The sequence below is a fragment of the Strigops habroptila genome, chromosome 6, assembly GCF_004027225.2.
Source record: "Strigops habroptila isolate Jane chromosome 6, bStrHab1.2.pri, whole genome shotgun sequence".
NCBI classification, from domain to species: Eukaryota; Metazoa; Chordata; class Aves; order Psittaciformes; family Psittacidae; genus Strigops; species Strigops habroptila.
Window position 1 is genome coordinate 29,629,402 of NC_044282.2, and position 15,018 is coordinate 29,644,419.

At 34.8% G+C, this 15,018-nt stretch overlaps 1 protein-coding gene across 1 annotated transcript in view; it reads right to left on the reverse strand.

Annotated features, from left to right (window-relative positions):
* Positions 1–4,187: 4,187 nt before the first annotated feature.
* Positions 4,188–15,018, reverse strand: part of MEI4 (meiotic double-stranded break formation protein 4) — a 157,320-nt gene continuing 146,489 nt past the window's right edge. Inside the window, exon 4 of the mRNA XM_030490351.1 lies at positions 4,188–4,619. Within this exon, the coding sequence (XP_030346211.1) occupies positions 4,368–4,619 (252 nt within the window). The 3' untranslated portion in view covers positions 4,188–4,367. The remainder of the gene's footprint in view (positions 4,620–15,018) is intronic.

A 15,018-nucleotide genomic window follows, 5' to 3' on the forward strand; every position in this document is an offset into this window, starting at 1 on the left:
GCACAGAACAAGGGAAGGGATTACCCTTCTCTCATCAGCACTTGTTTTTTTGCATCTAGACTAGTACCGCCCATTTTGGGCCTCAAGTAAAAAGATGTTGATAAACTGAAGCATGTTCAGTGGAAGGCCACCAAGATGGCTGCGGCTGGAGCATCTGTGCTATGAGGCAGGTTAAGGGAGTTGGGCTTATTTGGCTTGGGAAAGAGATGATTTCAGGAGGACCTAACAGTAGCTTCCAGTGCCTATGGGGAAGGTATTAAGGGAACAGATCCAGGCTCCGGGTGGTGGGAAGACTAAGGACACTGAGCATAAAATGAAAGAGAGGCTCAGACTGTATATAAGGAATTTTTTTTCACCATGAAGACAGTAAAGCAGGAGAGGAGATTATCCAGAGAAGTTGTGCAGTCTCTGTCCTTAAAGGTTTTCAATACCTTACTGAATATTGAACCATCAACTGACAACATGCTTTGACTGCACAGCTATCCTTGCTTCGAGCATGAGGTTGGACTGGAGATCCTGAAGTCCCCTCCAACCCGAATTCTCCTATGATCACATGAATGTCAGCTGAATGTTGCACCACAGTAAACTGTAAAGTGTACTCTGTATCAACTAGTAATGCATAGATAACTGAAAGAAAAAAGTAATTATTATTACAGAATTAAAATAAGGTATAATTTCATTTCCACATTACCAACGTATACAAGCAATAACTAACCTCAAAAAACCCCAGTAAATCACAGATTATAAAATGATTCCAAATTAAGTTTACAAAAATATCCTGACAAAGTTCACTTCAAAATCCCACCCACTGCTGTCATTAGTAGGAATGTAAAATTCTTTAGAACGCAGAACAGTTAATGGAGCTGCACTAGAATAAAAATTTATTTTCCTTGTCTCACAATTTTTCTACTCCCATAAAGAGAGATAGCATCATAAAATTCTTTCTAAAACAGATCAAGACAAGTAAAAAACACAGCCACCTGGGAAGCTAAGAATGTGGCAGGGTTAAAAATTACAAAATCATAGACTGCTATTCGACTATTAATTAATAAGCACTGCTAATTCAACCATACAAATATATAATTCAACCATATGTTTGTGTGTGTGTATATATATATAAAAAGTCTGAACAATTTGCATTTGCAGAGCATTTTCCCAAGTTCTCAAGTACATATATTTACAAAAAAAGAAATCAGCCAGACAAAAGAAATATCCTTGTCCTGTTAACTCTAAAACTAAGGGTCACTCAGGTGAAACACTTCACAGAGTGATAACAGGTCAGACCAAGTACTTTTTTTAGTGTTTCCTATCCTTCTGGTCTACGACGTGTTATGCTTAGCACATGGGACTTCAAGATTGTTCTTTTGAGACACTGAACAGTCTCCACTCAGCAAAGACCATAGGTACTTTTTCTGGATTTAAGAGTCCTCTCTGGAGGCCAGATATGTAAAAGTTGGATGTTGACATACCTATTTAAAGTACTTTAAGACAGAAAAAGTCCAAGCTGCAGGAAGATTTCTTCAAACTGGCTTGCAAATCCTCACCCTTAACTGCTAATTCCAGGGACTGGATCAGTCACTCTATTTTCTTTCAAAACTAAAGACAGTGATGTTTACTCAAGTTACATCTAACAGTCATTGAACAAGAGCAGAACTTGTCTGAAGAGCATGGACTTAAATTTAGGATTTCCTACTGTTAAAACCAGGAAAGATATCACATGCGTGGGATTAAGTTCTCACATTAAGGCACCTAAATGCATGTTTGTGTCAGTGAGCTATATATCTATGCGCATGCTATCATCACTGCTTGATTCAGTTGTCTAAACAGACACATTTAGTGACAGTGCCACTAAAGATGCTCCAAGGCATCTACATAAAGAGAGAAAATATGACGCAAGACTTACAGAAGATCTGCAGTCCTTTGAGGTAGTAGCTGGAGACTCCTGGGGTACTTTCTAAGTGTTTCATAGCTTAGACATTCCAACTACACAGAAGCATCTAAATGCACATATCCACCTTTGCGCATCTTTATCTTGAGGTGAGTTCCATCTTAGTGAAAAATCTCTAAGAAGCATGAGACAACAATCTGTCTAATAACTATTCTGGTTGCAGAGGTTATTGCTCCCACAAAAGCTGAGGTATGCTCATTAATGTGGTTCAACTGCACTATTTAGTTTTGCACTGAACTAGGTAAGGAGAGCCCAGGTGACCAGTTAATAGCACTTTTACAGAAAGTCTAATCTGTGCCTAAATTGCTGCAATGGTATTATGAGGGGAATTTTCACTGTGCCCCAACACTTTCAAAGCTGCGTAACAAAACTGTTTCAAATCCTTGTCAGAGTGAAAGTGCCATGTAGTTATTCCATCTCCGGACACAAATCCCCCTCTCTCTGTATGTTGTGAAAAAGGTTTAAAAAACCACGCCTCATCAGCTGTTACTTCGAAATTTATCAATGATGCGTGTATATCCATTGTTCTTTCAGTCACATAGAGACCTCGCTGGCGAGAAAATGCTACGATCTATAAAGAAGAAAATATGTGTCCCTTTGTGCCTGAGTTGCTTTACTAATAACAAAAATATTTATTGACAATAGATCAGCAAATATGCAGTGGTGTGCAAACGAGTGTTGCAACCGTTCTTTAGAACAGGAATATTGAAACAATACATGTTTTGCTATTATACAGATTCCAGTATCCTCCTGTGTTTTGTGTCTTTACAAAATACTTTCGAATGAAGCTTTTTAAAAAAATTAAAATGAAAATTATTTTATCAATTAGATACCAGTTCCTTTTGTTTATTCCTTTCCTTGTTCTTTTTGGAATCATGCTTTCAGCACTGTGTAGGGAGGTGGAAGAACTGATCCTCTGCCTTAATGAAACAAACAAACAAAGAAGTAAAGCAGTAACAAAAAGGGCACAGTAGTTCCTGAGTGGCTACCAAACTTATATACTTATTTATTATCTTTAATTTGGCTAAACTTATCCAATTTTCTAATGTGACTATTCAGGAACACTTGTTTTGCAAATCAAACATTTCTGTTGAAAGAAAGTTTGCTAGAAGAAAACATTAAACAAATGTTACATTACAATATACCAAATACAAAGTTTAAGAAACAGAACAGTGGCTCGTGTCTAAACAAGTGTAAGAACCACTTTCTAGGAAGCCAATGCAAGATCAAAGTAAATATTTTTTTAAATATTAATATATTTTACATACATAGAAAACAAGGGTTTATTATCTGAAATAAATGCATTCAAATTAACAAGCTAAGTTATTTACAGTATTTTTAAAAGTGGTGTTTCAGAGATATTTTCTGACACAAAAATTGAGCTGATGAAACAAGCGCAAGGGGAAGGACAAGATCTAATGCTAAAAATGTCTTATATTTACAGTGAATATGCACTGCTACCAGACATAAAACTAAAATGTTGTTTATCTATTCGACAAAAAATGCCATTCATCATTAATAGTTAACCTCTAAATTTACCACAGATGCTGGATCAGTTAAGGTGTTGTTGAACTTACTTATACTTTAAAGGCCTTTATGCTTAAGATGATTTAGGCTAAAATGTGTTACTTTAGTTATTACAAGGAATATAATTTCATTACAATACATAAATATACAAAGGGGATTTTATCAATAGTCATTAATTTTGAACAGAAAGGTTCAAAGTAATCATTAAAAGAGTTAAATTCATTCATATTAGATCTTTGAAATCATTAGTCAACTCAGTGAATCAGGCCTATGGTGCATACACTTGTGCATACGCAAGTAAAGCCAAGCAGTACACAACTGCTGTAAGAAAGCTGTAAAACCAGATTTTATTTTGCTTAGGTAAGGACTCTTTTGATTAAATCAGAAACTAAGTCTGTCCTATAAGAATCTGTAAGAAATTATAAGAAGTTGTAATGTGGTGATAAGTGACCAAGTTTATAAATAAACATTTTTATTTCTGCCAACCAACTATTGTCTCTAATAGCACAGAGAAGCTATACAACTCTTAAAAGACAGGCACTAGTTTCCTAACTTGGAAGCTCTACACACACTTTATGTCTTGACTTTAAAATTCATAGTGCTTATTTTAAACATCACCTGAAAAAACTTTCTTTGTTGCTATCTTCACTGTGTATGCAAACAGCAACATATTGTTTTCCAATATGAGAAACTATTTATTCAAAGTGGCATCTGGATTATTACATTTTTTCTGTATTTAAAATTGGAAATAAATTGCATTATCTCTGAAACTGCTGGATAGCATAGTAGTTTAAAGTAAATGTTTTCTAATAACAACAATTTTCCTGTCTGGCTCAAAAATTTCCAAAGTAATCCTGTAACAAATGCACTGTTAAAAAGTAGGCTGCTTGTTTTAATCAATTTGTATTTGAGCAGAGTTCAAAAGAACACTCACTCTCCATAGAAACAAAGAATACAAAGGGAATTCATCTGAAAGACGAAGAATAATTTGATCAAGGTTCTTCAGAAATTTGATTTTTTCTTCTCCATCATAGTCTGCACTTGAAACGTTACTTTCTTCTGTCTCATTTTGAAGAAGTTGTTCCAGAATCATACACAAAGGAAAAATATTCTCATACTGGGTAATGTCATACATGGCCTGGATCTGGGAATAAAGAAAAATCAATAACAAGCACAGCGTGAAAACGTTTCTGCAGCCCACCATTCAGATGACAGTTTAAGGAATAATGTTAAAATGTGCAGTATGTAATCAGAACAGCTATATGCTTAGTATGATTACTTCTAAGAAATGTTTTCCTTTTTGTGATAAAAGCCAAACAATTAACTCTCCATCATACTACAAAATGAAAAGTCAACATAACCTCCTGTTCATGAGTCACAGAGGGTTTTCTCTACCTAATTATCCACAGGCTGTGACATGCAATAATGACCTACAACAACAACACACACTTTGTTTCTTTCAGGCATATAATTAAAATTGGTGGATTTCTGTGTTCTGAGAAATAAAATAGCAAGTTAAAAAGTATTTTTCTTTTCACTCTCAAATTCAAGTGACACCTCTAGAAAGCAAATAAAAAGTCCAAATTTTCAATCTCAATAGAAAATACACAAGCCAGTACTACACATCTGAGAGAGATACAAAGCGTAAGAGTCAGTTTGACAAATAAGCTCACTGATCAAACCATAAATTCATTAAAAGTCTTTATCTAATATAAATTTACCTGTCCTGTCTTTGGAACTGCAATTTCAAACTGAAGCTTTCAGAATATCTGCTGTACATAGGGAATAGCTGATAAGATAAAAAAATTAAACCATGGGGAGTTGTCTGGAATGAAACTCTGTGTCCTCCTTAACAGCAAAATCAGTAATATCAGTAATATGAGATGACCTTGTTCTGACAAGGCTGCAGTTACAGATAGATGGTCAGAACTGAAAGGTAAAATCCTAGCTGCTAGAAAATTAACTATGTATTTTAGAAAATGGACGAATAGCTCTTGCAAGCCTAAACAACTGTTCAGGCCTGCGGTACAAAGGCAGATGGGTCTAGGCTTCAAAATGGGTCTATGAGTTAGTATAGAATCATTTTACCCACCCTAAACCACATCCTGCTAGACTTCCCAAAGTGTTAAACTTACATTATTTGTAAAAATAACTATTATGTAATAAGTTATTTTTTATTCCAGTGTAGAATCTAAGAAAAAGACGGAACTCCACCTTCCTCAGGTAAAGCTGCTGCTATCTACCTCTGCAGTAGATGGTGGCTCAGGGGTTACTCACTTTGTCTTTCTGAGCTAGTTCTTAAACGCTAAATCTGTGTTGAAGCTCCCTAGGGTAATGTCTTTCAGGTAAACTCCCACCTCAGGGACACCACTAAGACACAACAGCAATCCTATTGCAAAGCCTTAAAGTAGCAAAGTAATTTTGCTGAGTTTTCAAGACATCTTGAAAATCAGCTTAATTACTGAAAAATACAATCCCTAGCCTTGCATGCTCCAGTTCTCTCTCTCTAGAAACTGGTAAGAAGAATCTGCAGTTCAAAAGCTGCTGTCAAGAATTTGACATTGACATTCGTATCACAACAGACAGCAAAAAATATAAAAGGAAAAATATCCAGTATTTTCATGCTTTTGAAGTTCAGCTAAATCAAATTATGTAATTAGGGAAAACCTTCTTCTAAAGCAGAGGTAACAAGACAGTCTGTTTCTTCAAACACCAAGCATCTGACTCTAGAACATCTACGTCTATACACTGATTGTTTTGACTGTTAGCTAATACTGGTGAGATAAATGTATTTATTTGGCTTATTAGACTAAATTACAGATTTCTAAGTTGAGAAAATAACTGGTATTAGCAATTTTCTGAATTTCCAGGGAATAGATGCTTCTCGAGGCCTACAAAGGCTGCTCTTGAGACTTTCAGTGTAGGAGTCATCAGACCAAATACAAGCATCAACAGGCTCAGACAGTTCCTGATTCAGTCAACAGAGGGAAGCAGAGGGTGCGATTCAGTTGCTTGAATGCAAATATCTATTGCCATTTTGGATGTCCAAGGGTATCCAAGGCATGTGCATGAGCAGAGCTTCACATCAGAGTCAGCAGCTCTAAGCTAGGAGTACCAATTAGATGTCTGAGTTTTGGCAACCGAGTAGCTCTCAGGGTCTTTCAGGATGTAATTCATCTCATTCTACACTAGATCCTCAGAAGTACCATGCCCTGAAACTCTTTACAGCCATAAAATGTGATTGTGCCCAGAAAAATTACTATTTAGAAACTTAAAATTGCAGTTCTATGCTTTTAGTTCCTGTAATTTGGATATTAGAAGTACGTTACAAGCAAAATCCTTTGATTCTGAAGTGTTTGCCTTGTACAATCACTCAGATCTTCCTTTCACATGATGAATCAATAGAAAGTATTTTAAAAAGGCAAATTATGTCACTTCACTTATCCCCATAACCTCAGGCTCTTCCAAGCAGTTAAGCAATTGTGTTACTTTCAGTGGGTCTTAAAAAGTGCAACTAATTGCAACTTCATAAACTATCTAATTGATTGTGGATAATAGAAACCACGAGCTAACTAATTATCTTTCCTCTGCAAATACTACTGCACTAAAGGAAAATTATTTCAGTCACACAGAACTGATTTTGAACAGAAAGGGTAAGAAAGGAGGAAGTATTTTCTGAGGTAATTGCTTTTCAGGGGACAAATGCACTTTGAAATACTGTTTTATAAAACCAGGGGGGAAAAAAAAAAAAATCAGTCTAGAACATTCTCTGGCTCAAGGCTTATAAACCTTAGTAACCCATTTAATAATCTGAACAAAACATGTCTCCACTTCTTCTTTAGATGTTTTGTGTAGCACTAATTGATCCACTTATTACCAATGCAAATTTATGCCACAGAATTTGTAGAGGCATACATTTATTGTGACCTAATGGGGCAGTCAGGTAACAGTCCTATTAATCTCACCAGTGTGTATAAGTGGGTAGTAACATGTGTACATGTACATACACAGACAGCTAGTCCATCCAGAAAGTTCAGGAGGTATATCTGAAAAGCAAACCTTATATATATAGATTACAATTCCAGAATACCTCATACCAACATTAAACAACTTTACAACTAACCCCGTTTTCCAGAAAGAATTTTAATATAATCAGTCTTTTTACCGATCAGATGGGTATGCAATATGGATTTTGGACACTTTTTTTTTTTTGAGATCAATCCTTGCCAAATTTTCCTAAGTATTTAGAAATGTGTTTTTTAGCAGTAAGATGCATTTTGCATGCACCTCAGTTTTGAATTTAACTTCTGAAATTATATTCAATCCAAACAAACTTTACAAAGTTACATAATAATAATAATAATAAAGAATCACTACATAAGATTAAGTTTTACATAAGATGGAAACAATGGGTGCAAGGACTTCCTGGCTGGATTTCATGATCTGCCAATCAGAATTCATATATTTAAATCACCAAGTTCAGAATGCAGGAAGTGTCAAAGCTTTTGGTTGAAATTAATTCTCCAAGCTTTTCCTGCGCTACAGAGTGATCACCTGGAATAGCACACCTGCTTACTAGATAATCTGAAAGCAGGGAAGAAGTTCTCTAACCTGTCTTCTTTACAATGGCACCATAAAACCATGTACTAATATGTTAAAGGAAACTGCTCAAAAATGTAGGAAGCATTGACAGTCATAATGCTAAAAAGCCATCTGTGTTCTAGGTCCCTGGGCCTTTATTATACTTTCTCTTTGCAAAGCAACAGATCAGGTGGTCCTGGATCAAATTCCAAGCTACTGCTCTCTTATTGGACTGATTTATTTATTTATCATGAATACATCAGCAAAATTTTGGACAAAAAGTAGGGATTTGAAAGCACAGAATAAATTGAACTAACCTTCACAGCATGGTTGATGTAATTTCTGAAGGTTATTCAACCAGATTCAGAAAAAATCCCAAGTGATATTCTAAGTGCAAAACCAGCACTTAGAATATTTTTGTTTTCTTGGCTTAGTGGTTCATGCACATTTATATAATTTATTCAAATGCCCTCAATAACAGCAATATAAAAAAAGAACAGGAGAATAAATACTAGCTTTGAAGAAATTCTGTACAAGTCTTAAGCCATTTACCAGCCGCAACTCATATTTCTAGTGATGAAGTCTGTTAGGGCTGGAATTTTCATATGCAGAAGACTGATGCTACCTTCTGAGTACAGCCAAATAAGTTTTACTAGTTTTATATCTCAAAGGACCTACAGAACGGATACAATACTTTTATCAGTGCAAATAAAAATTAGATGAAAAGAAGGAGAGTATGTTCATGGCAACTAGTATTTGCTTCCATGCCTCTTAGATACCTACACAGGCTATGAACAAAGCATCAGCAACACCTGTATACTTTCTGGAATAAGCCAAAACCAGCTGTAACTCAGGAAAACTTCTTCTTGGTTTAGAATGCAGTGCTGAAATGCTGAAATTTAGTACAAAATTAAAACCATCAGAATTCATTGAGAAGCACCATTATGTTTGATAAATGACAAAAACCTTTCCTCCTTTTCTATCCTTGTAATTTAGTAATATCTGTTTAGGCTTTTTTAGTCCACTGAAGATACCAAGTTTAAACATATACTGCAAGAAATAATTATACACAACATAATGCTATACAAAATACTGGCATACTAATATAAATTTTAATTTGACTGGAAAGATAAATGTTTATACAGCTCTGCTGTTTAGAAAGGGATAAAACCGACACTTCTAGAAGATGGTTATTTTAGCAGAGAAGTATTCTGCCCAAATCTCTTCATCCTATTCTAACACCTTTGTTTCTGGAAAATCTTTTCTTGCAACTTTTGTCACTTCCATTTCTTGGCAAACTTTTCCTATTCTTTAGAGATATAACTTTTATGCTAGCAAGGTGTCTCTTCTATGTCCCAGGAAATTCTATTTCAAATTTCACTGAAATATCAAGTGTTAACAATTGGTATTTCTATTCTTCTACATGCATATTTTTCAGAGAAGCATAAAGGCTAGACTGAAATAAACAACAGGAACTGCTAAAGCCTAGTTAATATTTCCTCTCAAAGGAAGAAGAGGCAGTAGGAACTGTGGCAGCACCAGCTGCTATGATCGCTTAGTTAAGAAGGATGGAGGACAGAACAGAACCAAATCTGCCATCCAGCTATTTCCAGCAAAAATCCCCCTCAGCCCATCCCCTCCTTAGGGAAAAATTATTTCTGTGCTCACTATGCCTTTATATAGGAGGGATGCTTCTCTGAAACTATTTTCTGTATTTTAACACTACAGTTGTCCTAACAAGTATATAATTATAAAAACAAGTCCCTTAATGGAGACATATTTGACACCATCACTTTTTAGGAAAAAAGTTTCTAAATCATCATAATGAAAAGTAAGAAAGAAGTGATTGGCTGAAAACTCTATTAACAAGTGATCAGCATTTAGTAAATTTTTGTTTGCTAAGGTAATGCTGACAAACCTAAGCTTTCAATAAAACCAACATTGTTTTACCCTACCAAACCAGTCTGAGTAAGCGGCTAGAGGAAATACATTTCAAGAATGACTGAACAGTTTTCTCAAGTTGCAATATGTTCTCACTTTATGAACAAAGAAGGTTAATTCTCACAGGGAATTCTGCTCTTGACCCTTTCTTTTGCCTTGGAGAAAACCCTATTCAGGCTACACGTCGTGCTCAAGTCCTAAACACAAGACAAACGTTTTTCAGAGTGTGGCATGTACGTTTGGATAACAGGCATTTTACTTCAAAACAACACAGCAAGTCTTTTAACTGGATGATCTACAAGAATGTAAGCCAGCTCTGCATGGATCATTAAAATTTACAAAACCAACAACATCCATGGAATAAGAAAGCACACAGCAGGATAAAAGAGGTTATCTCTAATTGCTGTTCAGTGTTTAAATAACATGCTGATAAGCATCTCTAGACTATTTTAAGGCAGGCATGCATGAAAGACTTTACTAGAAATATTTGTTCTGATTTTAATAGTGTCATATTTGGTTAAAAGGTAATTACCTTGCAAACTGCCATGACTGAGAATTCTGTTTTTAGTTGATTAGCATTTCTCTCTAATTGCTTTTTGTTTCATGATTTGAAATGCATATTTCCCTAATATCCCCCACCAGTAATCATAATCATCATTAACCATGGCAATATTCACGTGCCAACCAAGTTCCAACTGATTTACACCGTCTTCCCATATCTAAAGCAAAATGCACATCACCTACAATTCATTACTTAAATTTATAGCCCCACCCCCAACTTTCAAAGTATTTTCATCTTTTATTCAATAAGCCACTAAGAAATCTCATTTAGAGAAAGAACAACCAAAAAACTGACTGTATGAACCTTCTTGGGATAATGGAACTTTATAAACCTATTTTACTCCAATCTAAAAGGCATAAATTTGAACTGTCACTTCTTCCATAGATGCCATTTTTTAAAATTATTCTAGAATTAAAAAAAAAATCAATTCTTCACAAGCTGAAGCATAAAATATGGTTTTATATACATATATTTTCAGAAAAGAATCTGAAATAGACTGTGTAAGTATCTATCATTGTATGGGTTCTTCCAAATCAAATGAGCTACATAAGCATATTTCTAATTTAAAAAAAAACAAACAACCCCCACAAAAAAGTAAAGTTCTAGACCAGACACTTGCATGCAAGTCACTATCAGGACAAAGAAACCAATAAAAATAATTTAATGTAATTTCTCAGTTATGAACACTTCAGTATTACAGAAAGGTTTTTCTTGTGTTTTTTCTCCTGGTTGAGGAGGAGGGAGTGCCTCCATTCCTGTAAACTCATAGCAAAACAGAACCATGGGAAAGAGGAGGAAAGAGGCTGGTCAAATCAAATATAAAGCAAAGAAACCCTGGTTTTAGCTCCCTCAGATGTATACTTCCCTCTAAAATGGAGCCTTAATACAATTTACATTGATTTTCAACCTCAGTGGGTCATAAAATACTGGCAACAGACTGTACTACATACTTTGTTCTGCCTCAGCTTTCACCCCATCTTCAAAGTCCTATTTCTCTATCAGTGTTCTGTTTAGTTTTCAGGGAGCCAAAGGATGAAAGATAGATGATTTACATGTAGTTATGAACAAGCTGCTAATTACAAGTGGAAACTGAGACAATGACAAAGATGGAGAACTTGGCACATAAGCATCCAGATTTTGTAACTAGAAGTGTCATATCAAAGTTATTCTAACATATCAGAAAAAAATCCTAAAAAAGCAAGAAGAATACAAGCTGACAACCCATCAGTGTCCCCATTCAGTAGCTACTGCCCATTAGAAAAGCATGAAGTAGTACAGAAAAGAGCTCTCATACTCTTTCTTGTTCTCAGGTGTTCTTAAAAGTGGTAAGGAAGCTCTCCCAGACCAGAAACCTTATGGTGCTTTGATGGCAGCTGATGTTTGAATGGGCCTCCTCAGACAGAACGCTTCTCTTCATGGGCAGACTTGCCTGTTCTTCAAGATTTCTGGGTTAGCCTTATACATATCACACTTCTGCTTTTAGCAAAAAGGTGAGAGGTTACACATTCATAACATCACTGTCTGAAGTGCAATTCTTCGACACAAGCAAGTATAAGAATGCCATACGCAATAACCATATCATTAAAATAATAGATATTGTTTTTTCATAGACATAAGAAATTATATTCTCATCCTACAGGAAATCTCACAAAGTTACAGCAGTAATTTAGCAAGTCTTGAAAGTAAACATCATACATATAACATTTTTATAGGTAAAGAATGACACTAAGGTAATAAGTTTCGAATAACAACAAAAAAAATCTATTAATTAAAATGACATCAGAAAACAATGGATTGCTGAAAAATACAGCTATATTAGTTTCAAAAGATTTACTGGTAGAAGTTTACGTATCTTTAGAAAAGACACTGAAGTACTGAAAATAAACAGTAACAACTTTGCTTTAGTGGCTCTAACACAGAGAATCCTGACCATAATGCAAGATACACACTATTTAATAATACTTAGTAATTGTTCATAATTCATTCTTTTTTGAAAAGAAGCTTTTGGAAATGCTTTTCATGTCATAAGGCTTTTCTGTTGTTTCCTAAAAGCATGATAACCTTGCCTCACATTCAGCTTGACTTAGGAAAATCATCTTTTCCAATACTAGGGATGGAAAATGCCAAATGAAACAAGTTGTCTGACACTGTCAAGTCATTATCTGCTGCAAAAGAAAACAGGAGCACCATGAAAAACAAGACAAAACAAAACCCCTAACAAAAAGCAAGAGGAGTGATTCTAGGCACTGCCCTGTGTGAGGAAAAAGACAAAGCTGTTTGGAACACAAGCCTAAGATTTGTAAGAGAAAAAGTGACATCTGCTTTATGAATCACTTTCATAGAATTATAGAATGATTAGAGTTGGAAGGGACCTTAAAGATCATTCAGTGAAACAAAATCTCTGTATGCTTTTCATAAATAAAAAAAAAGGACAATGCTAAAGATGACAGGTTTCCTTCTAATTATGCAGTTATTTTTTTGTTTTCATAGTTAGAGGCTGGATATTGTATAACTGTTCAAGGACATGTGCAACTAAACCAAGCTCTGTCTTTAGTTTAGCAAGAAGTGTTTTATTTATCTACTTATACTTCCTCTTGTTTTGGAAAAAAATCTTAGTTTATTGTACAGAAAAAAATATTTAAGAAAATACTTCTATTTCATATTAATATAATGTTTTATGTATAATGTAGTTATAATGTTATAACCAGTTGCCTAAAATGGATGAATATTTCCCTTAGATATTATTATGAAACAAGACAACAAAATAACAATGTTTCAATGATTCTAGGATTTGCCCAAATCACCAGCTTTCCACTACAATTATGTCACCAAATCCCAGTTTTCAAGGAATACCATCAGTCTTCCAAATTTTAAGTGGAAGACTCAAGAGGCATGAGGCATGGTAGGATATTGTAATTTCATGAAAATTAGACAGGATAGACAAGCAGTGCTACTTTTCTATTTAATATATTTAAAAATATGTGGAATATATATGTAGAAAACAAATCTTGAATGGATTAATAGAATTTAACAATATGAAACTGATGTTGCTTATTCAGTTAAATATTTGAGAAATTAGAGAAGCAAAAATATTTAATTGAAAATCATGCAATATATAAAATATCTTGAAATCATGAGTACACCAAAGTGTATCTAAAAGTTTATGTACATGCTGTAAAGCTTAATTTTAGAAGCAATTACTCTTTTGACTAAAACATGACAAAACAGAAAATGGAACAGATTGCTTCCTACAATCTTTTTCGGCTTTACGGCAACTAAATGAGTAAAACTGTGAGCAAACACGGTTTCTCTTTCAAACTTTAGTTTTCTATTAATTTTCTATCATACTCTTGTGGAAAGCCCCAAAACAATAGTTTTCCAGGCATTTTCACATTTTTAATGTGTGTTCCTTTTTTTTTTTTTTTTTCCCAAATGCTACAGCAGCACAGGAGTGTTAAAAGACAGGTTTTTAAGGGCTTTAAAGTGGCAGTTTAGAACTTGTGAGTGCACTGGTGCTGGAAAGCAGTGATATACAGCTCAAGATTGGCCTTCTAAAATTCAGCATGCCTGGAGTAACTCTAAAGAAAGTTAGTTACATTTAGAAAGATCCTTTTGAAACTGAAAATCTTCTGCAGCTTGTGTGGAAATTGCAGCATCCTGACAGATCACAAGAAAGCAAAGTAAACTTGAAAGGGATTAAACTATAAATTGACTGTCAGAAGCCAATTAGTTTTTCTTTCAATTTTTGAAGCAGAAAGGAATGTAGAAAAATATACAGGAAGGATTATGTATAGGAAAATGCTTAAAATTTAAAATTCTAAGTTATTATATCATCTGAAACAGACAATGGAAGAATTACTGAAGAAAGATCTGTGGTCTGAGCATCATCATCAGTATTGTTATTATATTATTATTAAGTTAAATACACTAGGTCATACCAAGCCAGCCCAAGCCCAAGAGCTTTCTATGCTTTGATCTGGAATAGGTGGACTTCCATTTAAGAGGTTTGGGGAAAGTTCTCTTGTTATGCAAGTCACAGCTTGTGTGTGCATGGCCGAACCTGTCATCTGGATTGTTCTGTAAATCTCAAATGTGTCAGCTGGCAATGGCACAACTAGCCTTAACTAAACAAAAAGATTCTGGTGGGTGCAAAATTAAGCCAAAATCTGGATGTACAGCATCACCATTTTCAGCAAGTACAGAGTCCCTTACAGTAGGCCTCATTCCTTGTCCTAGCAGGATGCTATCAAGCAATGATGAACCTGAGAATACCAAGATTTGGAATTACCTAGAAGAAAGATGAATAAAATTTAGGAAGATTTATATATGGCAAGAGAAGCATGTGATTTTTCTCTCTTCCACATCATTTCTTATGCCAAAGCTTCTACACAGCTCAGTAAGACTACCTAGAACTGACAAGTAGTGGGGTGGTACAGGCTCATTTACCCTTCCTAGAATC